This window comes from Vombatus ursinus, unplaced genomic scaffold (genome assembly GCF_900497805.2).
Source record: "Vombatus ursinus unplaced genomic scaffold, bare-nosed wombat genome assembly UNPS02014794.1, whole genome shotgun sequence".
In the NCBI taxonomy this organism is placed as follows: Eukaryota; Metazoa; Chordata; class Mammalia; order Diprotodontia; family Vombatidae; genus Vombatus; species Vombatus ursinus.
This window is the reverse complement of record NW_020954572.1, coordinates 13982235-14007837: the sequence shown is the minus strand read 5'-3', so window position 1 is coordinate 14007837 and position 25603 is coordinate 13982235. Positions and strand designations below refer to the sequence as shown.

The 25603-nt window shown below is 36.8% G+C and overlaps 1 protein-coding gene across 1 annotated transcript in view; it reads right to left on the bottom strand.

Moving 5' to 3' along the window:
* The window catches only part of AKAP6 (A-kinase anchoring protein 6), a 470308-nt gene that overhangs the window by 154908 nt on the left and 289797 nt on the right, over positions 1 to 25603 (bottom strand). The window contains exon 8 of the mRNA XM_027870237.1: positions 24028 to 24176. Coding sequence (XP_027726038.1) covers positions 24028 to 24176 — 149 coding nt within the window. The remainder of the gene's footprint in view (positions 1 to 24027; positions 24177 to 25603) is intronic.

Genomic DNA, 25603 nt, shown 5'->3' with positions numbered 1-25603 from the left:
CTCCTGTACAATAATTACAATACATCATCATATCCAAATTATTACTTCTACTGAAAAAAATGACTCAATCCATTTATCTGTCCTTCTGCTGTCTGTCTGCCTATCTCTGCAAATATATATCCTACATTTATTTTCATGGATGAGTAGCTAGCATTTCAGCTTAACACTTTAAGATAGGCTTGAGTGAATATGGTAAGCCAGTGAGAACTAAGGCCAGATACAGTATTAGACAGGTGTTCCCTACAGACATGTAAGAAACAAAGGTAAGGACAGGAAGTCAAAACAATGAATCCTTGAATAGCCAGCAATCATTAAAATTCAAAGGAGGATCACTACAGTTTTCAACAAAATAAATCATTAGAATAAGGAGCTTAAAAGGATTAATGTGATTCTCTATTGAAAGCCTGGTGAATAAGTAAAGCAGAGATTCTTCTAAAACATCATGATTCAAGAAAGAAAGCAGAGGCTGAAAAACTGCATATTCGTCAAAAAAAATCATCTCTTAAAAGGAATCCTTGAGTCTTGTCAAACTGTAACTGGGAAAAAACTCATCAATAACAATGAAGCAGAAACCATAGTTATGAATGTGGATCTATCAAGTGACTATCTTATTACTGCATTCTCTCCATCTCCCACACCCATTAAATGATTGCTTGCCTAGAGAATTGACTTTCACCATTTAAAAAGCATCACCTTACTAGATCTGACAAAAATATTATAAGGCGTGTCTGCTGATGGGAGAAACTGGATCAAAATGGGGCAATAAAAATATCAATCGTATATTAAATTTCATGATGTTATAGGCTCTAGGGGGGGGGGGAAACCATTAGCACAAGTGATTTAACCAACAACCTTTGTTTGCAATGGGGTGGAATCAACAATAGTATCTCATTTCAAAAGGCTAGAAACAAGACAACTGCAATAATGTGGACAAGTGGTGATGATCTTGGGTCCATTATTAAGTCTGGATATATTCATATTATTTCACTTGCTCACAATGGAAGGAGCATGTGTTTGCTTCGAATGACCCTCTGTCCTTGCAAGTTCAAGAGTGGGGTATTCATCTATGGAGATTACAGATTGTATATGGAAGACATAATGTTTCTACGCAAGTATGATGTCAAAGAGGAGAAAGAAGGGAGGCAGACAGAGAGAGATGGAAAGACAGATACAGAAACGGATAGATACTGAGACAGACACAGATAGAGACTAGAAGAAACATTCAATTTGTCTTGATTTAAGAATACAACTTAAGCTATTTCTCTTTAAACTTGGGCATCCAGAAGTTCCCTGATGAAGTTATTTTGCACAGTTTCCATAATCAGTATAATGACCAGAAGATCACTTGGTGAGGTTGGTGACAGCCAGAAAATTAATAGATGAAAGTCTGTCTCTTGCCCCCCTCTACTGCAATGTATCATGCTTTAATTTGCTCCTTTTAGCTCTCTACTCATTGTTTCTTGTAAAGATGTGTCTGGTGAGCTTTGCCTAGGAAAGCTATTTTTCAATATGTTTGGACACGATGAGAGAAGGGTTCTTCTGCCATAATCAGGCCCTTCAATTACACCATAAAGGAGCTAACAAATTTTAGTAACCGTCTGAAAGAACAAATTTTCCTCTTTTGGCAACAAAATGATCTTCTAACTCATGTTATATGAAGATCCTAACCCTTCTCCCTTGACCACCATCCAAGAGTGTGCAAATGCATCAACAGCAGTTGGTTAGAAGGCAGCTTTCAAAGAATCTGGGGGCAGGAGCGTCAGTTAGACATGAGATACATTGAAAGCAGTCTTCTCACTGTCCTACATACCTGACAGTGCAACCTGAATAGGTAATGATTCTTATGTGAAATGTCTCAACTTAGTCCTACTTTCTACTACTACAAAGCAGTTCTCAGGACTGAAATGCAGCTATATTCTTCAGTTCACTATGCTAGGGTCATGTTGTATAACTTGGTTCTTATATTTTAGATGGGTGTAGAAATCTATGCAAAGCTAATGTAGGATATATGAAATGGAATTTCTGATGAAGACAAACTTCAAATAAGTTAATGATAGATATAAGATAAACAGTTCTTTCCTCCCTATGTCCAAACCATTTTTCACTGGCTTTGAACACACTTTTGTTATATTTGCTCTTTACTCTTTTAGTCAAATCCACCATCCCTTCTGCTAGTATCCTTATCCCTAAGCTAAGAGGGGGAAAAGGACATGTGCCTGCAGTTAGTAGATCATAGATTTAGAGAAGGAAGTGATCTTAGGCAAGTGGTTTCACAGTAGACATGTACGGCAAAGAGGAGAAAGGAGAGAGGAAGGGAGGGAGGGAAGAAAAGGAAGGAAAGAAGGGGGAGGGAGAGGAGAGAAAGAAAGGAGGGAGGGAGGGAGAGAGACAGAGATAGAAAGGAAGAGAGGGAGAAAGATAAAGGTGAAGAGAGTGAGGTGCTATTGTTATCCCCATTTTATAGTTGAGGAAACTGAGGCAGAAGCTAAATGCCTTGCCTAGGGTCACACAGCTGTTATGTGTAGGAGACTGGATTTGAACTCAGGTCTTCCTTAATCCAGGTTCAGCACTCTATCCACTGTACCATAAGCTGCCTCATGGAAAAATTTCTCCCTCTTTCTAAAAATAAAATCCAGTTTCCTCCACAAAAGAGATTTGGTCAGTAAGTCAAAAAACATTTATTCATTGTTTAGTACGCTACCAATAATAGCAAAAGAAAGACAGTTTCTGGCCTCGAGGTGCTTGATTTATAATGTGGGAAAGCAACATATAAAAGGAACATAAAAAGTGGGAGGGTGGTGGGATGAGGAGGAGGGAGCTCTGCAGGAGCATGGTGGAGAAGAAAGTTTTGAGAGTCAGAGGTGGAGCACCAAGAGGAATAAAGGAGTGAATCTGGGTCTAGATCACTACCTCATCTGTGTAGCGTCAGTGTCAGAGTTCACTCAACGATGAGAGTTCTCATAAAACTAAGAAGTCATGTCGTTGATGCTATAGGCAAGAGGGAGTTACTGACGCCTCTTGAGCAAGAGAGATCCATGAACGGATCTGTGCCTTACCAATAGCAGTTTGGTGTGGAGGATGAGCTGGAACAGGGAGACACTCAATTCATGGAAATCAATTAGGAGTCTGCCGAAAGAGTCCATTTTAAAGCTAATTTGGGGGTGAGGTACGGTGGTGACCACGGGAGAGAAGAGAAAGTGAAAAATATGAAAAGTGCTGTAGAAATAAAGTGGACATAGAGTTGAGGATCGCTCCAAGGTTGCCCCTCCGGATTACTAGAAGGGTGGTTTTATCCTCAGTAGAAAAGGGAAGTTGGGAAAGGGAGGATGTTGGGTGGAAGAAGACGAGTTCTATTTTGGTTACGTTTAGTTTGAAACATTTATGTCATCCAGTTGGACATATCCAGTAGAAAACTGCTGTAGAAATATATGAGAGCTAGATAAATAGATTTTGGAATAATCTTTATAGACATTATAAATGAATTCCTAGGGGCTCATGATATCACTGGGTATACAGAGGAACAAGAAAAGGTCCAGGAAAGAATCCTGAAATGCACCCATTTGTAGTCAATAGGGACTAGATGATGACTCAGCAAAAAAGAACGAGTGGTCAGAGAAGTAGGAACAGAATGAGGAGAGAGGGTGCTATAAAAACCAAGGGAAAAGAGAGTATCTAGAAGTGACTGATCTACGGTATCATGTTCTGTCGAGTTCAAGAAGGATGAGGAGGCTGAGAATAAGTCATTATATTAATTAAGGGTTCACTCAACACCTTAGAGCAGTTACAGTTATGAGGTAGTGTTGAAAGAGAGATAGAAGTGAGTAAAAGAAGTCTGGAGGAAAAGAGGTACAGGTGATGAGCATAGGTGACTCAATGGAGCAAAGACACAGCAAAAAGAATTTGGGAGAATGGCTATATTTTCCCAGTATCTTGTCCACCATTCTATGCTCTTTTTCCAAGGTTAATATGTGTGTATGTGTGTGGACCCACATATATACATGCATGTATCACACACACATATATACACACATATACATGCATGTATTATATATATACAAACATATATGCACTGTCAAGTCTGAAAATGAATCAAAACTCATGTAAAAAGAGGCATTTTTAATTGAGGCTGTTCTATATTGCAATTCTTTGACCCTGAATAAATGCCTTATTTTAAGTATTAATTACCTTGTTGATCTGATTTTTATACAGGCTTGACAGCATATATATATATATATGTATGTATACATGCATGTATATAAGGATATACCTATATCCATGTGTGTATAATCCACATATGTATATACATGTGTAATATGCATGTATGCATATAATATATGTATACAGTCCATATTTTTGCTCATTCATTAAATATCCATAGAGCTGACTAGTGTAATTTATTACTAGTCTGGATGCTAAGGCATGATCTGGTTGCCATACAAAGGTTAAGCCATAAGCCCTACTCTAAATTCCAAGAGGAGTCATGTTTTTGACTCCATGGGTTCATGTAGTCTTCGGTATTTAGAATGAGCATCATTAACTCCATACTGCAACTTGAACTTTGCTTAAATGATAAAGTTTTAGCAATGTGAAGTCAATGAGAGACAAATTTGAATATATGAAGTTTCAGTTTGGTCTACTAAGGAATTTTGATTGAAACTGACAACCAAATGAACAAATCAGCAAAATAGGGCAATTACTGATCAAAGAAGAAGAGCACTTGGATTAAAAAGAAAAACCCTAGCATTTTCTGATCCACGGTTGAAGATTCTTTTTGCATTTAGAATCCACCTTTGGTATGCTTAACATATCATTTATTCACATCCCCACATCTAGAAAAACAAGAGCAGCTCCTGAGATATCCATTTTTATGTGTAGGTATTTTGTAAATGATCCAATTTTCATAGTTTCTTCAGCATATTTATTCCTTCCAAAAATATTCATTAGGTGCACATGAGCCACATTTATTTGTTCAAAGATGTGTGTCTCCATTCTTCTAAGAGAGAAACTAATGGAAAGATAGTTAAATTCTGCTTTAAAAAAAAAGAAACTAAGAAAGAAAATATTAATAATGATCCTTCTTTCACCATCCTTTCCTTTTCTCTTTGGCCCTCTAAGAATAAAAGAGATACAGAGCAGCAGCATCTAGCCCTATAATATCATTAAAGAGTCAAATTTCACTTCACAGACATGCAATATGATATGCGAAGTTGCATGGAGAATCCCTTTCCACTCTAAACATATTAAAGTATGGACACTAATTTATTATTTTGAATGAAAATTCATGAGCAACTTTCTCATGAGAAAACCAGCCTGTCTCCGCCATTAATAAATAAAAGGAAAGGGAGTGGTTTTCACCAGCCATTTTCTGTCCTTTGGTATTATTACTTTTATGACTGAGTTCATGTAGTAATTAAAAGCCCTACAACCATGTTATTATCTCAGAAAAACAAAATGAAGCCTAACAAATTTGCTTGTTGCTGGGTCACCATCTGCTGGATGGTCTTTTAACAATAACATGCTATTGGAAGACAGAAAGTAAAATTTCTGACCTATGAAATTAAGGATAAAATAATAAAATATCACTGTGGAGCTTTGGACATATTTAGAGCCTTCTGTTTGGTTGTCAGAGATGTCAAAATCATGTCTAAACTTATGCTGATCCAAGTTTCTTCTTTTGCAGTAGAAATTTGGAAGACTGTATATCAGGCTGAATACATTTGCTGAAATATAAATGGCTGGGAAACCACTTCAGGCTATAATCCTAAGGAGATCAAAGACCAAGGGAAAGTTCCTTTATATGTGTTTTGTAAACATTTAGAACAATTTTTGCCAGGCAAAGAACAGGAGACAAAATGTGTGTCCATTAATTGTGGAATGATTGAACAAAATGTAGTATATGGATGCATTAGAATATTGCAGTACCCTAAGAAATGATGAATATAAGAACTTCAGAGAAACTTCAGAAGACTGGTATGAACTGACACAGACTAAATTAAGTAGAACCAGGACAACAATTTATAATTATGTAAAGGAAAACACTGGGAGATATCAGGACTCTGATCAATGCCATCACTAGTCTTTACTTCTGAGGACTGATAGTGAAGCATACCCTCCCCCACTCAGAGGAGAGGCGGAAGATTATGGCTGCAGAACGAAGCATCTATTGTCAGACAGGGCCACAGTGTTGTTTTATTTTGCTTAATTATGCTTCTCCATTACCAGAAAGCATGGGGAGGGTTACCATTGGGAAAGGACATGAATATTTTAAAAATCAATAAAACATTTTTAAAGAAAATAATTGTTTGAGCAGCACTAAAACAGAAATGTCCATTTGCATGGCTCTTGCTAAAGCAAGAGACAAAACTGGAAAAACATTAACTGTGTCTAAAGTGTCCATTCATCATCCCTTTTAGTTCTTCCTTTCCTTCTCATCATCCCCCAATTCCTAAATATGCTTTGCCTTCATCCTGTTCCCTGGTTGCTTAGACATTCTTATCACTTCAGTTCTGCCCTGAGCTCTGACCTTACCCATCTATCCCTCATCAAAACCTACTTGAAAACTTAAAGCACAATGGTTTCCTGACCAACACTACTTTACCATCTCTCCCAAAGAGGCACCACGGTACACCTGGGAATCAGAAAGGCCTGCATTCAATTCCTTTCTCTGACACATACCACTTGCCATCATCAACAAATCACTCTAAGACAGGGGTTGTTAATCTTTTTTCTGGCATAGAATTCCTTTGACAGCCTTATGAAGCCTATGGACCTCTTCTCAGAACAATGCTTTCCAAAATATATAATTGAAGAAAATACTAAATTTCAGTCAGAGATTACAAAAACTAAAGATGTAATTTTCCCCATCTGAGTTCATGGACCCCCTGAAACCTAAGGATCCCTAGATTAAGAACCCCTTCTCTAAGACTATACATCTTGCCAATCAGAATTTATGGAGGGAATTTCCACACCAGGTGTTTTGCACTGATAAAATCATGTTCACAGGTCTGGAACCCCATTCCTCCACTCATTTTTTTTTTCTTTCCAGGAATAGTGGCATTTAGAAAGGGGACTGTGACATAAACACCAAGGAATGAATCTTTAAGGGTGAAATATAAAGAAAAACTTCAGGACCAAGTCTTCTCAGGGTGGGAAGCCTTATCAGAGTATTTCAAACCACAGCACATCAATAACCACTTCATTGTTGTAAGGCAAATTTCCACCCTGAGTAACTCGCCTCTATCCAAGTATACAAACTTTGCCAGAAACATATGAGAAAAACATAAGACTGTCATAACAGCTAAATAATCATCTGGCAAGGTCTGGAATCTTAGAAAATGCTTGCCAATGTTGCATTATTGCAGCATGAAATTATAGTATAACACAGAATTCAAAGTATTATAGGAATTGTAAGTTTCATTGGTTTGGGTGGGTGTTGGGAATAGATAAAAGTGAGAAGTATCATAGAGTCACTTTGATTAGAGGTAAAATAGCAAAAAGAAATGGGACTTTTATTGATCCAGATTTTGTTTCATTTTCTTACTCAGTCTTGTAGTCAGTCTTCCTCTGGAATGTACATCAATTTTTCCCCTATATGTTGCTGCCTTAATTTGGTCCTAACAGTACATAATCAAGAACTATGTTAGATAAAATAGCTAATGAAGAACTGACTTAATCACTTGCAAGGATTGATATGAAAAGCCATTTTCTATTTTAGCCTGAAAGTGCTTTAGGTATGTTGTCTAATAGTGATAAAAGCCACTAGAAGTTTACATTAATTGAATACACATTAGACGATAAGGTTAAAAAGTTGGCATTCAGGAAGATTATGTAATGTACCAAATAAAATAAGATGAAATTGAAAAGGGATAAATGCAAAGTCTCATAGTCAGATTCAAAAAATCAATGTCACAAGAGAAGAATATGAATGGCACATTATCAACAGCAAGCACCATTATCAATAGCATGACACAGCAGCCATGAAAGCTGATTTGTTCTTACACTGTGTTAAGGAGGGACAGCATTCAGCTTTCAGAAGGAGGTAGTATCCTTTTACCCTGCCCTGGGAATACTTTAAATAAGATCATGAAGAGTCTGACAATGACTGAACAACAACAAAAAAGAGGACAGAGTAGTCCATCCCAAGGGGATGGTGAGTCCGTTTTCATTAGCTGTCCAGTTAAAACCACATAGAATACTTATCAGGTATGCAGTAAACAGGGTTTTGGGGGTTTCGTTTTTAGATATGGGTTGGATTAGATGGCCATTGAGGCCCCTTTTCTGAAAGAATTGGAAACAATGTAGATACACATCAATTGGACTAACAAATTGTGGTCCATGAATATGATGGGATATTATTGAACTGTAAGAAAGGATAAATGTGATGAATACAGAGAATCATGGAAAGAACTACATGCTGATTAGGAATGAAGTAGAACCCGGAAAACAGTGGAGCCAAGAGTTACCACAAGAAAAAAAAGGATCAAAAGTGAATGTTGCAAAACTGAAAAGAACAAGCACAGCTCCAAAGAAAAGATATGACTCCTTTACAGAGTTGTGACTTCTATGAATGTTGTATAGTGCATCTATTTTCAGACTTTTCAATATATTGGTTAGTCATGCTGATTTTTTTCCTCTTTTTTCTCCTCTCTTGTCATTGAAAAACATTATTTGCTATATAGAATGTCTCTCTGGGAGAGGAAAGGATACTGGAGTGATAGAAAAATAAAAGATATCAATAAAATCTATTTTTTTTAAAAAACTGGAGAAGAGAAATAGGGGGAATGGAGAAAAAATTTAGAATTGCTGATTAAAATGTGTTTCCTTTTTTGTTTTTTGTTTTTTTTGCCTAGGCAATGGGGTTAAATGACTTGCCCAGGGTCACACAACTAGTAAGTGTCAAGTGTCTGAGGCCAGATTTGAACTCAGGTCCTCCTGGCTCCAGGTCTGGTAAAATATGTTTCTTAAAATTTCTTGAGGATTTCTTTTATCTGTTATATCATTTCTTCTTCTAGTTTGTACAATAGAGAATTTTCTAGAATTTAAAATTTCCTTTATGGACTGTATTTTAAAAGAGCCTTGAATTTGGAAATGCTTACAATCCACTCAGAGCAGCACTTTCCAAAGTGACCATGTACATATATGTGCATGTGCATGCCCATATATGTTTAGCTTATAGCATGAATACTCTGCTCCCTGTTATTCAACAGAACCAACAAGAGTACCCCGAAGCAGTGAAATTCAGGGTGATTATAATACTTCTCAGGTGGTTAAAGTCATTCAGAGTATTTTATTGCTCAATTAATCGAAAGAAACAATTTTGATCTTTAATCAAACAATATTTTGCATAGTTTATTTCTCTTTCACATGTCAATAACATCTTTCTTTGGGGGCTATTGGGAATACAAATACACATGGACAACCTCAATAATACATACATATAGATTATGAATTCAGAGGCATTTCTCTTGCTAAAGAAAGATGTATACTTCCTTCCTGCTGGAATTAAGTCTTCTCTTTGGTTAAAAACAATTCAGTACAGATTTTTGTATATGGGATTCCTCTATAAACATTATTAGGATTTAAGCATGGTGGATACATACCAGGCTTCAGTGTCAGGTTCAAGCTCTGCCTCTGACATATATCGGTTGTGTCACCCTGGGCAAGTCATTTAACACTTTAGTTTCCCAGGTACTCTATGACTATACTTAAAACAGGTCCAAATTAACGTTATCAGGAATGCCCTGCTAATGGATGCTAATAAATCACAGGTCCAGTAAAAGTATATCTATAAATGAGGAAAGGGAGTTTGGGGGATGAAACTTTTGGTCAAAAAAGTGGAAAGACTTGAATGAACTGATGCAGAGTGAAATGAGCAGAACAAGGCAAACAATTTAGATAATTTCAACAATGAACAACTTTATAAAAACTAACAACTTTGAAAGCCTTAAGAACTCTGAATAACACAGTTACCAATCATTATTTTAGAGGATAGGTGATGAAGCATGCTACCTGTCTCCTGACAGAGAGGTGAGAGACTCAGTGCAGTTTCTGAACATTGCCAAGGTTGGAATTTGTTTTCCTTGATTATACATATATGTTGTAAGGGTTGTCTTTTTCTTTTTCAATGGGTGAGGAAGGTTGAGAGGGAGACAAAAATTGATTTTTGTTCATTAAAAAAATTTGGTAAAAAAAAATACAAAATAGGTCTACCTATAGTATAGGTACAGATGTAGATTCTTATCTCTCTACCTATGTATATCTATCTTTCTATATCATCTAAACTATATATTGGAGATATATATGTGTATGTATATGAACTATATTAGAAAATATATGTATACATGCACATATACACACACACAGCCATGTAAGCAGCATGGAAGAATGAGTAGAGAACTGGCCTAAGACCTGAACAAAATCTGTATTAAAGGCCTACTTCTAACACATACTGGTTATGGGACTCTAAGCAAGTCACTTAAACTTTCAATGCTTTAAGTCAGAGGTGTCAAACACCCCATGCAACCGGAAGGCTGCATGCGGTCCATAACACTCATGAAGTATCATGGAAATCAGATTAAATCGCATTTGGAAGGTATTTAATAAAATAATTAAAATTATAATAAAACAAAACATATTAGTATGTAGTTTTCTAAGTCAATATATTGGCCACAGGGATTCTTATATATATTTTAATGGTCTGCCTTTCTAATTAAGCTTGACTTTATTGTTCTAGGAGGGGTTGGCCTGTAGTGGTTGAGGGAATTGCCTTGGAAGAGATGAATTTTCCCTTACTGAGGTTACAACAAACATTAGAATTCCTTAAGGAAAAGTATCCTTAGATGAAATTAAAATATACTTAAGTAATATTAGCAAAAAATCAACCCCCAAAATAACAAAAACAGGGAAACCTGTCAGAATGGGTGTCATGGTACTGATCCCCACATGCTCATGCAGTGAATACCTATGCATGTTGGACATCATTATTGCTTCAACAGTGGATGATATCTGGGAAAATAAAACACTTGACTATACTAGCATAATACTGCTTTCCAACACTGGGAACTTTTGGTCACTTTTTAAAGCCAAGAATAATTGTTCATTATGGTATTCAATACTTGCCAATCAAGACATACATACCCCCATGTTAGGGATGTTATATGATGCAATGTATTTTTAAAGTGGCATTTTTACCATGGAAACACAATTTCACTACTCCAAAAAAAGTTCTTACTAAGATCTCAGTAAAAGGATCTTGTACTCTTTTTTTAAAGTAAACTATATGTTTTGGTAATCATGGTCCTTAACAGTAATAATAAAACCACGATTTGAAGTTGTAGTTTAAAAAATGCTTCAATTCTGAACTTAAACACCAAAAATAAGCCTTTCCACATATCTGTATGTACAGTAGAACACAAAAAACAGATTCCATGAAACTATGAATTTCAATTTCACTTTGCTTATTTTTTCTTAAAAAGTATATAATGGGGGGCAGCTAAGTGGTGCAGAGGATAGAGCACCAACTCTAGAGTCAGGAGGACCTGAGTTCAAATCCGGTCTCAGACACTTGATACTTACTAGTTGTGTGACCCTGGGCAAGTCACTTAACCCCAATTGCCTCACCAAAAAGCAAAAAAAATATATGTATATATATATATATATACATATACATACTATATATATATAATGAAATCCATACATTATTATCCAAACTATCCTGCTTGCCTGTGATTCCTTCTGAACTTCTGTCCTTTTTTCAAAAATGTTACAATGGCCCTCCCTCCCCCCATTGAGAGAAAGAAAGGAAGGAAGGAGGGAAGAAAGGAAGAAAGAAAGAGAGAGAAAGAGAGAGAGACAGAGAGAGAGAAACTTGCGATAAAAAAGCATTGTCAAACAAAATGAATCCAAACAGTAGTCATGTCTACAAAATCTCTACATCTTGTGGCCTCTCTGTCAGGAAGAAGGTAACTTAGGTCCTCTGTAGGCAGAGTTGATCATTTCTTTGATCAGAGTTCTTAAGTCTTTTAAAGTTGTTTTTCTTTACAATATAGTTTTCCTGGTTCTGCAAACTTTACTCTTGGTCAGTTAATTTATACTGCCCAAGATTCTCTAAAATCATCTCTTACATCATTTTATAGCACTATAATAGTCATTTACATTCATATATCTCAATTTGTTCAGATATTCCTCAATTGTCCTAGAGGCATGCCTTCAATTTCTAGTTTCTTGTTTTTATTTTTTCCCTTTCCTCTTCTAATGCTTTCTTCAGGATTAGGAAGTGGGCTTTGCTTGTGATTTTCATTCTCCCCTATTATCTTCTCTGTTAATCTCTCCTTGTCTACACCAATATGTATCCTTGATGAGTTTGATATATTTATATACCAATCTGTTTGAGTGTGTGTGTGTGTGTGTGTGTGTGTGTGTGTAATCTTCCTTTGTCATTTTAAGTTAAGTGTAAGGTTCATGCTCACTCCTCTCACTCCTTCCTCAACTTTCTAAGTTTCTCTGGAATTTTGTGTTTGTATTTCAAAGTTCTTTACTCAGATTTGGTTTTTTTGATCAAAAATACTTAAAATAAATGTTATCCATTAAAGGTATTTTCTTGTTGTTGTTGTTTTCCCCTATAGGACTACACTTAGATTCAAAAGGTAAGATATTATTGGTTGTACGCTTCTCTTTTTGGGATATTGTATTCCAAGATGTCCTTTCACTTTTTTTGTATAGCTGCCAAATCTTGTGTGTTCCAAACTGGATTGCCTTGGTAGTTGAACTGCTTTCTGGATGTCTGTAGTATTTTTTTTAAATATGTGAGCTCTGTATATTGGCTATGGCACTCCAGGGTCTTTCCTTTTAGGGATTCTTTAAAGAGGAAATTAGTGGATTCCTTCCATCTTTACTTTGCTCTCTGGTTTGATTAGATCTATGCAATTTTCATTTATGACTTCTTGCAATATAGTGTCTAGGTTACTTTTTATCATAGTTTTCAGGTAGTACAATGGTTCTTAAATTCTCTCTCTCCTTGACCAGAATTCCAGGTCAGTAGTTTTGAGATCAGTATCTTACATTTTCTATTATTTCTGAATCTTTTGTTTTTCACCAAATATGCCCTGATTGGATGTCCTGGGTTCTTGCATTGATCTCTACTTCCTAGGGTTAAGCCTTTGAAGTTAGAGCATTGAATCTGTATGTCTGTGGTTGGAACACTGAACCTTCAAAGACTGTTCTGATGTCTCAGGATAAAGTGTTAAAGATCTTGAAGTCCCTGGACCTGAGTGGTCCTGGTCTGAATATTGTAGCACCTTTATACTAGTCTTCTCACTGCTGCTCTTGGGGATTCCAAACTCCCCATTCCGGGGCTCTCTGCCCACTCTGGGTTTTTTTCAGGGGATTTCACCTCTCTTGATGCCTTTAGACACTAAGTTTTACACACTACATGTGTCCCTTCTCCCATCACTATGGTACTAGCTTTGCTGGAAATACTCCCTTTCCTATTGCCTATGGACTTCTTGTTGACTTTGGACTTTTTCTGTGGAAATTTAGGGTTAGAAAAAGTCATTTTCTGTAGTTTCTCATTGGATTTCCTCGTTATTTTTTGGCTAGGTAGGAACTTCAGGTTTTAATGGAGTAGATGTAGGAGAAGATGGCAGCCTGCCTCCTGTTCAGGTAACCAACTGGGCAAAAGAGTCCTAGAGTTGTATTTTAATTAAAAAATTGAATTTGCTGGGACCATGAATCTAACTTGAAAGCATCCTGAGCATTTCCATTTATAATTTTTCTAGACTCAAATGATACTATAATTTAGACATTAAGCCTGTATGTAGTGCAAGGACTACTCAGAATTAGGTGAAGATATAGTTTACTATGGAGCTGAATAAATCTTTATAAAGCATTCATATGTATAAAGCTAGAAGGGAACTTAGAAGCCTCCTAGTCAAAAGGAGAGGCAACATAGTCAAATACAGGTCCTACAACTCAAAATATGACTCTTCTGTTATATCAAGAGGGAACACTGGTGAAGAGGAGGATAACGATGATGATGACAGTTCATATTTATTAGGATCATAGATTTAGAGCTGGAAGGGACTGAAGAGCCTGTCTAGTCTGACAGCCTTACTTTATAGAGGACACTGAGATCCAAAGAGCTCATGAGTTATCCAAGGTCATATATGTAGAAAACAGAAAAGGTGGCATTTTAACCCAGGTCTTCTGATTCTAGATCCATTCTTCTTTTCACTATGTTTTAAATTTTATAAAGTGCTTTGTGTACACATGCATACATGTACATATGTATATGTATATATGTACGTATGTGTCTAGAGAGAGAGGGAAGAGAGGGAGGGAAAGGGAATAGAGAGGGAAAGGGACAACAAGAAAGAAATACTTCCACAAGTCATTTATTTCTATTCCTTAGTTTACTTGCTTGAAAATTAAAGAAAAACTATATTTCCCCTTATTCTACACCAAATCTTGAAGGTCTTTTAGTAGACTAAATAGAGAAATTTAAAATCTGAGAGCTAAAAATGAAATCAGAGGAATAGAAAAAACAGCCCAAAAAAATAACATTTTAGATTTACAAAAAAAAAGAAAGAAAATGCTATTATAGATAACAAAGCAAATAACTGGTTAATAAAGTAAATAAATAAAAGAGCAAAAAGTACTTCAATTCAATATGTTTAAAATCACTGCTGCCTTAGCAGGCAGCATATCACTCTATCAGGCACTGAGGAATTATTTTCTTCTTCCTGTTAGTTGACATTGCACAAAAACTTCTGCAGCAGATGGAATATATATATATGTGGCTTAAGACAATAAAGCCTAGCACGGCCAATAAAAGCTTTATGTAAAATTTGTTGCAAATATATATCTGTTGCTGTTACATGGGGTTTCTGGAATCTTCATTCTCTATGCAGATATCTAATAAATGGAAAAAGCCAATTGCAGTTACAACACATATCCTTTCATGGTTCCCCTTATACCAGCCTGTATATTTACAGGACTATATATGGATCTACATAACATGCTTTGATAGTTGTGTGGTCTCACTGGTGGGGTTATTCTCTCCAGTGGTGCAGATTGTAACTCATTCTTCCCTTTTTATTTTTATAATTTTTATACAAATCCTCCCATAAATTCTCCAAAGGAGGTCCACCCAACATGTTGAGGGGTTTTATCTAGGTCTCTTGAAGTATGCTATATATTTAGAAATACACAGTAAAAATAACCCATTTTGTCCATGTTTTGCATCAATGAAGACTATATTTACATGCTATATCTATATTAACTGGGAATGGAAATTCATAGATAATCAATAGCTTAGCTTAATAAAAGGTTAACCTCCTTGTAGGATTACTATTACTATGTGCCACTGTATCTGAGTCATTCCTGGACTTTTCTTGCTGTGTAATTTCTAAGTCTGGCAAGAATACACACACACACACACACACACACAAACACACAGTCTTTTCAGTATTTATGTAGGTACTGGAGAGAGACAATGACGAAATAAAGATGCATAAATTTGCTTTTGAACATATTAGATTTCTGCATAGGGAATGAAAACCCTGGAAATCCCACACTAAGCCCACATCTACTTTCCAAAACAATGTTCTTTCTGTATAACAAAAGGAAAGGTTTATAAACTTTATGTGCCATTGGAGCAGATAATTTTTAAAAGGCTATGTTCTTAATGCCTCAGAATGAAGGATTTCACAGTGGGAGCAGGGAGTCTTGGGGGCAGGACACCCCAGATAACCTCACCCACATGCTTTTCTCCAACAATGCCTTTCTGTATGGAAACAGAAGCAGAGAGGGGGTGAGATAGCTTTTGTAGTTAGTCTTAAATAGTTAGCTTTTCTTCAATGGGCTGTTAAATTGCTGCACAATGAACAGCCTTCAGCACCCTAAGGAGCTCAAACAAAAGCGATCAGGCAAGTTCACCTACACCCACTTTATAAAACAATACTAGTTGTTCACTAAGCAATTCTTAGGGGCAAAAGTATGATTTGTGGAGCTCAGAACAAGAACTCAGGTTGGATCCTTGAAATGTGGGTTCAAGAGCATTTGAATGGGTATTTAGTCTGTAGGATTCTGGGGAAATAGAAAAACATGACCTACAGTTTGTACTCATGTAGACATCAGAGACCACACAGGCATTTTGAGAAAGTAAAGTATACAAATGAGAAATGATGAACACACAGATTTCAGAAAAACCTGGAAAGACTTGCATGAACTGATGCAAAGTAAAATGAGCAGAAGCAGGAAAACATTGTACACAGTATCAGCAACATTGTGTGATAATCAACTATGAATGACTCAGTTCTTCTCAGCAATACAATGATCCAAGACAAGTACAAAGGACTCACAAAGGAAAATCATATCCACACCCTTAGAAGTAATAGATTCTGAATGCAGATCAAAACATACTTTTTTCACTTACTTTTTCCTTTTTCATTTTTTTCCTTTTGATCTCTTTCTTCTTTCACAACTGTGACTAATATGGAAATGTGTTTTACATGATAGCACAGTATAACCTATATCAAACTGCCTATCACTTTGGGAAGAGGAGAGGAGAAGGAGAAAAATTTGGAATTCAGAATCTTGTAAAAATGAATGCTAAAAATTGTCATGACATGTAATTGGGGAAAAATACTATTTTAAAAACAAATAAAAGCTTAAAAAAAAGAAAGCAAAGCACACAAAAGCTTCAAAGCAGCTTATTGTATAACTTCCCAAGATTTGACCTTTCCTCTTCTGCTGACATTTTTCCACTTAAGCATCTACTCAGCTGGATAAGGACACGTATCTTGTATATAAATAGTCATCTTTTTCATTCTTTCCCCTTTGGTGAGTGGGTGGAGAATTGGAGCAACAGATGAAAGGTAGGTAGTAGTCATATCCAGTGGGGCAGGTAGGTGGCATAGTGGGTAGAGTGCTGGGCCTGGAGTCAGGAAGACTCCTCTTCCTGAGTTCAAATCTAGCCTCAGACACTTATTAGCTGTGTTACCCTGAGCATGTCCCTTACCTCTGTTTGCCTCAGTTTTCTCATCTGTAGATGCTAGAAAGGACCTTAGAAATCACAAAATTTGAACCAGAAAGGTTGGCCATCTAGTCCAACTCATACTTGAAAGAGATCCTCACTGTAACTGACAAGTGTACATACAGGTTCTGCTTGAAAGAACTTAATGGCCTCCTTCTTTTTCCTCATACAAGATATTCCCTCTCCTGATGCTGCTCATTTTCACCAGCACTGCCCCATGCCTAGAATGCTATTGCTCCTCACCTCCATCTTTTGCCTTCCCTGGCTTCCTCTAAATTTTGGAGAAAGTCCCACTTTCTACAAGAAGACCCAGCAGTACCACTACTAGGTCTATTTCCAAAGATGATTAAAGGAAAAGGAAAAGAACCTGTATGTTTTAAAATGTCTATAGCAGTTTTCTTTTTGGTGGCAAAGAACGGAACACTGTGGGGATGGCAAGACAAATCATATCACCTTCTTCGCTCTCTGTCCCTTTGATATTGAATCACCAGTTTTCTGAGAGTAGGCTATCCCCTCCCCAAAACCAATTGCACTTTCTTTAATCCCTATTTACCTCAACCCTAGCCTCTACTATACCACTCCAATTCCATCTGTCCCTTCCATTATGCCCTCTGTTATTTCCATTCCTTAATTAATGAATTGACCTTCATTTTGGACTTCTTCTTTCCAAACTCCTTCCATCACATTGTACTCCCAAAGACATATCTTCCTCTACTTTACTCCTGGTGACCTTCTCTAGCACTGATTGGAATTTTTCTCCTATTCCACAACAACTAGCATTGGTGTGGGGTGGGGGTGGGGGTCAGAATACTCCTTGCTCTCACTGTCATTGTGCTTCCATCACTCATATACCCCTCTTCCTCTAAGGTCACTTTGTCCAAATTTGTCACAAGTAATCAACTGGCTTTGAGGTCCTTGTCCCTCCTTTCTCAAACAGAAAAGCCTCATAATCTTTCTCTCTACCTCAACTCCTGCCCCTTAACTGAAAGACTTCATCATAAATGTTAACATCCACAAACACACTTTAATTTCCCAATTCCTCAGTTGCTTCAAACCCCATAAACTACTGTTCTGTCTCAGCTCTACACAGGGATGGTCAAACCCTTGATCTTTCCATCATCCCCAAGTATTATTCACCTTCCGTAATCAAAAACTCCTAAATTATTTTATCAGATCATAACTTCCTATCGTTCCATCTGTCCCTATAAAATCTCTTCATCTCACTGAGACCCCTGATCCCTTCATACCACAGTATTCTCCCAGGCTATCATGCCTGCTATAACTGGGCTTAGTTTCCTTCCCAAGATCAACCCTATAGTTAACTAGCTCAATTCAACAATGTCTTCTGTTTTCAAATCCCTTGACCTCTTTTCCTATCAACATTCATGCCTTGACAAACCCTAACACTGGACCATATTGACCAGAAGTCAATTCTGCTCCTTCTCATGTGCTACTAAAAGGAGCTAGATGAAATCCATGAAACTAAACCAGCTGCATCCACTACAACTTATGTTATCTAAACTCACTTGGGCATGTACCGCAGCAATACAATCCTTCCATGTCTCCCTAATTGATTCTATATCCCACTTCCCATAGAGGCTATTCTAAACTCCACTTCTTCCTTCAAGTCTCCCTTGGCTTCTCAGTTGAGGATTTCTTGCTAAGAAAATAAAGTAGAGACCATTTTCTGTGAGCTCCTTCTACTCTCAAAAGTCCTTGAAATCACCTACCATTTTCTCCTCCTTTACTCCTTTATTGGGAGGTGAGCCTTGTCCTTACCAAGGCCATCCTTTCCCATATTTTCCACAAGATTGACTGTGTGTCTCGGTTTCTGTTCCTGTCTTTCATATCCAATATCCTGACATCCCTTCTGCTCCAAATCTATGATCCTAAGATCCATCTGCTGCTAAATCTTATGACTTTTTCTTACTCCTCAATTTTTTTACCTCTCTGTAGCAGTTGATGATATTGGCTATCCTTTCCTACTGAATACTCTCTCTTCTTTGTGTTTTCCTGGTATCACTCTCTTGGTTCTCTTCTTCAGTCTCCTTTGCTGGTTCATAATCCATATCATGTTGCCTATCTGTGGGTGTTTCCCCAAGATTCTGTCCTGAGCCCTCTACTATTTCATATTTTCTACTCTCATGGTGATCTTGGTAGATCCCTTTGGTTTAATTATCATCTCTATGCTAATAACTTTAAGATATATACATCCACTCCTGGTCTCTTTCCCAAACTCTAGCCACAAATCTCTCAAGATCTATTGAATATTCTCTTTAGGACATCTGATGGGCATCTCAAACTCATCATGTTCAAAGTAGAATTCATTCTTTCTCCATAAAGTCACTCCTCTTCTCAACTCTATTTTGGTCAAGGGCACCATTATTCTTCTTACCATTCAGGTTAAAGACTTCAGAATTACTCTCAATTCATTACACTCCCTCACTTCACAAATTTAATCAATTGCCAGATCTTTTTCTTTATATCTCTACCACATCTTTTGCATCCATCCTCTTCTCTCTACTCACAGGGCCACTCAATCATCTTTTACCTATACCCAAAATGTGATAGCCTGCAAATTGGTTTCCTGGTCTTTCCTAAAGTGTAAGTCTGACTGCATTATTCCCCTATTCAATAAATTCCCAAGGATCCTAATTATCTTTAGCAGTAAATATAAACTCTTCTCTTTGGCTTTAAAAAGGTTTTCTTTCTCAAACCTAAGCCCAACTTATCTTTCTAACCTTATTATATATTGCTTCCTTCATTCTGCACACACAAAATACTCTATTTTTGCCTCTCAGCCTTTTCAATGGTAATTCCCATGGCTAGAATATAATGCCTCATCATAGCGGCTTTTAAGAATCCCCTTTCTTCATCAAAGCTCAACACAAGTTACACCTTTTCCACAAAGCCTTTCTTTATCCATGTCCCTCATATCTTAGTACCCTCCCCTCCAAATTTTTCTTCTATTTATTTTGTATGGTATGGTTGATAAACAGCTGACTTTGGAGTTCAGAAAACCTTAGTTCAAGTCCCACTTCTGACATATATTGACTGTATGACCTTAAGCAAGTCATTTAACTTCCTAGTACCCCTCTAAACAAAGATCAGCAGCTGTCTGAGCACCAAATATGACCCACATCCAGGTTTTGTATGGCCCACAAGTTAAGGATGGTTTTTTATATTTTTTAATAAAATAAAACTATTTTAAAATGTAAAAAACACTCTTAGCTCACACAAAATTGCTGACTCCTATAAGACTAGGAGTTGAAAAGCAGTTGCTAATCTGCAAAGGCTGAGAGAATTTCTCACTGGAAACTCCTTATGTCATTGTACTTAAAGGTCTGCTCAAATCTCTTCTAGTGAGAAACAACTCTATTGGTGCAGGTTAGCACCTTCATTGAAACTTAAAAGTTAAAAAATTACCAAGGTATTAAAACATAATATGGAATGATGAAATCTCAGAATTACTTCAATCGAAACAATAGATTAATAATAACAAATTGTTGAACATGGACCATATGCCTTTAAAGAACAGACCAAGATACAGAGTGTGTTTACCTAACATTGAACATCCAAATACTAGAAACTCTCTGGGTGCTTGATGAAATTGTTCAATGTTCATTAGGGCATCTGGTTTCAAAGACACTTAAAGGTGTGTCTCAATCAATCCAATAATTTATTTATTAAGGCCTATTTTATGCTGCCCATAGTACCAGGTAAAAGACAAAAATTAAATGGTCCCTCTCCTTAAGGATAAACAAATCAATAAATGTAAAATATATGTAAAGTAAATATGAAGTAATTTTGGTGGGAGGGGAAAATCCCTTCACTTTTCAATAAATTCTAGTGTATCTATTATCTCTAGGATGAAAGAAGAGTTTGGCATTTAAATCCTCTCATAACCTGATCCCAACCTACCATTTCAGCCTTATTACATATTGTTCCCCTTCATACACTGTGCAGTCTAATCAAACTAGTTTCTTTACCATTCCACATACAAGACGCCCTATTTCCTGTCTCTTGGCTTTTGTATTGGTTGTTCCCCATGCTTAGAATATATTCCCTCCTTTCCTTTACCTCTTAGAATTCCTACTCTCCCTCAAGAGTCAACTTAAGTTTCCCTAGAAGGCCTTTTCTGCTCCTCACAGCCCCTATCTCCATCTATTCTTTTCTCCTGGTCCAGGTTTGTTGGGCAATTGGCATCCACTGCTTAATAAATTGGTATGCTTGAAAGATCAAACCTTGGTTTCGTCAGTTATTTCACCTTTCACCCACCGCATACCACATACGCACACATTGCAATAGAAATAGAAATGTGGGCTCCTTGTGGGCAGGAATTGTTTCACTTTTGACTTGTTTCTCAACACCTACTATAGTAGCTGTCACGTAGTTGGTACTTAGCAAGTGCTTGGTTGATTGATTGTAATAGTGTAAAATAGATGGGGCAAGAACTGATTTATTCATCTTTGCAGCCTTTATAGAGCCTTTCATACTTAAGAGTGTTTGCTGAATGTCTTGCCACTGGACTTTGATGACTGTGGAGAAGAGAGTGAGGCTAATGATTATGCACAACTCTGCCTTACTTAAATCCAATTCCCTGGAAAGTCAAGACATCACTCTCATGCTGTTATTGGACTTCTTTGGGAAGAACAACAACTTTGTGCCCCTAAGTAACTTGATTCTGTTTGCCTCAGGCAATTCCCTGGGGCTCATCTTCTAACTCTTAAAGGGTTGCATTGGTTATAGGAATCCCCACACCCAGAGCCCCCCTTGGCTAAAGAAATCACAAATCCTTCAAGTGCTACAGTAAATATACTTTATAGTATAGTGGAACTCATGGTCTATTCAGTCTGGAAAATGGCCGTTTCATAGCTAACCTTTAATAATTAAAAGTTGTATCTCTAATTAATTTAAGACTGGGTATTTCTTCAGAATTGCAAAGGCAATGATGACCCAGGAATACAATAGCATGAATAATTCAATTTATGTATAATATGGGTACCAGAAACACATGATAGGCAGAGTTTTATTTTTATTATTGTATGACTTTGGTCAAGTAGCTCAATTTCTCTGGCTCTGCCACCACTCTAATGCAGGCCACCATCATCTCACGCCCAGACTACTGCAATAGCCTACTGGTGGGTCTGCCTGTTTCAACTCCCTCCCCACTCCAATCAATTCTCCATTCAACTACTAAAGTGATTTTCATAAAATGCAGGTCAGATCATTCCTTCCTCCCCCTTCCCAAGAAACTCCAGGGCTCACTATTGCCTCCAGGAGCAAATACAAGATGCATTTTTTTGGCATTCAAAGCCTTTCATATTCTAGCCCCTTCCTATCTTCCCAGTTTTCTTACACCTTATTCCCTAACACATAGTCTTTGATCCAGGGTCAATGGCCTCCTGGCTGTTCTACAAATAAGATACTTCATTTCTTGACTCAGGACATTTTTTTCTGGCTTTCTTCCAAACCTGGAATGCTTTCCCTCTTCTGTTCTGACTACCAAATTCTCTAGCTTCCTTTAAATCCCAACTAAAATCTTACCTTCTACAGGAAGCCTTCCTAACCTTTCTTAATTCCATTGCTTTCCTTCTTTTAATTATTTCCTGTTTATCCTGTGTAAAACTCACTTTGTATATATTTGTTTGCATGTTGTCTCCTCCGTTAGATTGTAAGCTCCTTGAGGGCAGGGATGGTTTTTTTCACCCTTTTTTTCCTATCCCCAGCACATAATACAGTGCCTGGCACATAGTAGGTGCTTAACAAATGTTTATTGATTGATTGATTTACCTCAGTTTCCTCATCTGTAAAATAAGAGGGTTGGATTACATGAACTTGAAAGTTTGTTCCAGGTCTAAATATATGATCCTATTAAAACTCTTCTTATGCATAAGGGAAATATCATGGTTGGCTTTTTGGTAGTACCACTCATAATTGCCTCATAGTTAGAATACGGGTTAAAATTAATTTCAATTTCAAAAATCCTTCACTGGACATCAGTCCACTACACATGCTGTCTCTTCCTATTAGATCATAAACTCCTTGAGGACAGGGACTAACTGGTTTGTTTGTATTAGTATCACTGGTGCTTAACGCATTACCTGGTACAAAATGAGTGCTTAAATAAGTGTTGTTATCTTTTCTTTCATTCAGTTAAGAACAGGCTTGTGTATGAGATAATGTATAAGCTGAGCCATGAAGGGAACTATAGGTTCCAAAGATGAGGAGGGAAAACACTCCAAGCAGAGAGAGGGACAGCCCATGTGAAAATATGGGGTCAAGAGAAGGAATTCCATGTAGGAAAAAGACAACGTCACCCAATATGGCACTGTCTTAGCAGACTACCAAGAAATGCCTCAGTCTTAGTTCCATTTGTGGCTATGACTATACATTTTACATAGCACAAGGCCCTTAAGAGTATTCTCATTCAAGTTGGCTTGAAATGACTCTGAATGAATAGCTTAAAGTCCAAAACCCTCTGTAACCAATTTTTAATTATCTGAGTCACTGAAGAAAATTATTCTCAAAGTTTTCAACAAGGTTCTAGCATTTTTAAGAGGTCCTTAAAGGGGTCTTTAAATAGCTCAGGAAGTTAAAGAGGAGGGAGAAAAATATGCCAGAAATTACACTTAGTGAAAATGGCAGACTTAATACCCCAGGGACTATGTGTCCACAGTAAGGTTCACATTTGAGAAGACAAAAACCTATCTCCTAGAAGCAGACAGCTGATTTTTTTTTTAAATGGATGAATGATGCTAGGAAGTTCTGGTTTTGATGACAAGGACTGATAAAGCACTCACAGTCTTCAATTCAGCATTATTATTATGTATTTTTGGAGGGTGAAGGTGGAGAGGGGGAAGGGAAATACCTAGTTTTCTATGTGTTTCTTTGTCATCCATGGAGAAAACTTTTGGCTGACAACTACCAATAGAAAATCATGTAAAAACATAGAGATTAGTGAGAATAAAACAACAAAAAGAATAGTTCCATACCCATTACTTCCTGCTGTGTGAACTTTTGACATATCAGCAAACTCCTCTGTGCGCTTGCTACTGCTGGCATACTGCTCACTGTATAGCTTTAAGGACATCTGTTCTACAGCATCCCTTTGTGCTTCCAGGTAGCATAACTGAACCTCAGCCTAGAGAGAGAGAGAAACAAAGAGGAAACACTCTTTTAATCCAGAAGGAATTCATTTCAAGTGAGTGCTTTGGCGGGAGCTTTGGTGGGTAACAACTCAAGACACAGAAATTGTTCACATCATTAGACCTCTCTTTTCCTGGTTGGATTTAATAAGATCAGCTAGATATATTATAGAATTATGTTTTAGATCTGTACCATATATGTTCCTCTTAAAATATGACCCAAATAAATGAAATGAACTCTCGAAAGACACAGTAAATGACACAATATCCCTGAGATCATAACACTGTATGACTTAACATAAAAATTCAATGAAAGTCCAATAATATTCTTGCTCATATTTTCATGGATGTAACATTTATTTTTTACAGATGCTTATCCAACCAACATATTTGCAAAATTCCCTCATCTAGTCAACAAATATTTGTTAACACATTCTATATGTCAGGTACTATGATAAGTTTTAGAAATACAAGCCAAAACCAAGTCATTCCCTACCCTTGAGGAGCTTACATTCTAGTAGGAAAAAACAACACATTAAAAAATAAAACTGAAAATTAAGGTACTTGAGGACAGAGAAGGAAGCCAGAGAGGACATCATAAAAAAAAAATAAAAAAGAGAAGAAGTCCAGAGAGCCAGGAGCAGAGTCCCTAGGAGAATTAATGTATGAAATTGGTCACTATTCTTAAAATGCGGATTCTGACCAATTAGGGGAAGGGTGCATGGGTGATGAGGGATCTTTCAGGGTGAGAAAGCCACTTTCTTATTATCTTTTCTTTGTAGGATGGAAAATATTGCTTAATTCTAGTTATATATATACATACATACATACATATATATATATATATATCCTCAACTGTGATAACCTAACTATCTTCCATCATTTAAAAAAAAATCTGTAATCAATGTCTAAATAACTTTTTAAATACAATGATATGAGAAACATTGGTATTGTTTACATTCTATAATTATAATTCTATCATTCCAGAAAGAATTCAGAAAATAACAGTAAGGAGGACCTGAGGACTAGGGCACCATTATCTACAACTTGGGATTAAAACCTGAGTACAATAATAAGTTGTTAAAACTAAAATTAAACAAAAATTAAAAATGAGTAAACAAAGGAAAAAGAACCCAACCATTTTGGCTTAAACTTTAACTCTTATTTTTTCATTGTTACTCAGCACTCCAGCACTAATTAGAGAAAAGAAGCAGCAGTAAATTCACCATGCTGGTTTCTATCAAATGATGAGCCAGACCAAAAGAATTCTGAATAATATTTGGCATGAAAATTTACGGAATTGATGCTTTATTTATTGCAGCTGTGGTGATCAGATTGCTTAGGAGCTCAGTAGTATACCAGATGATACTGGGAATAAAAAAAATTTTCTTGAAGGCACGCTTACCCATGGGTAATGGACGGA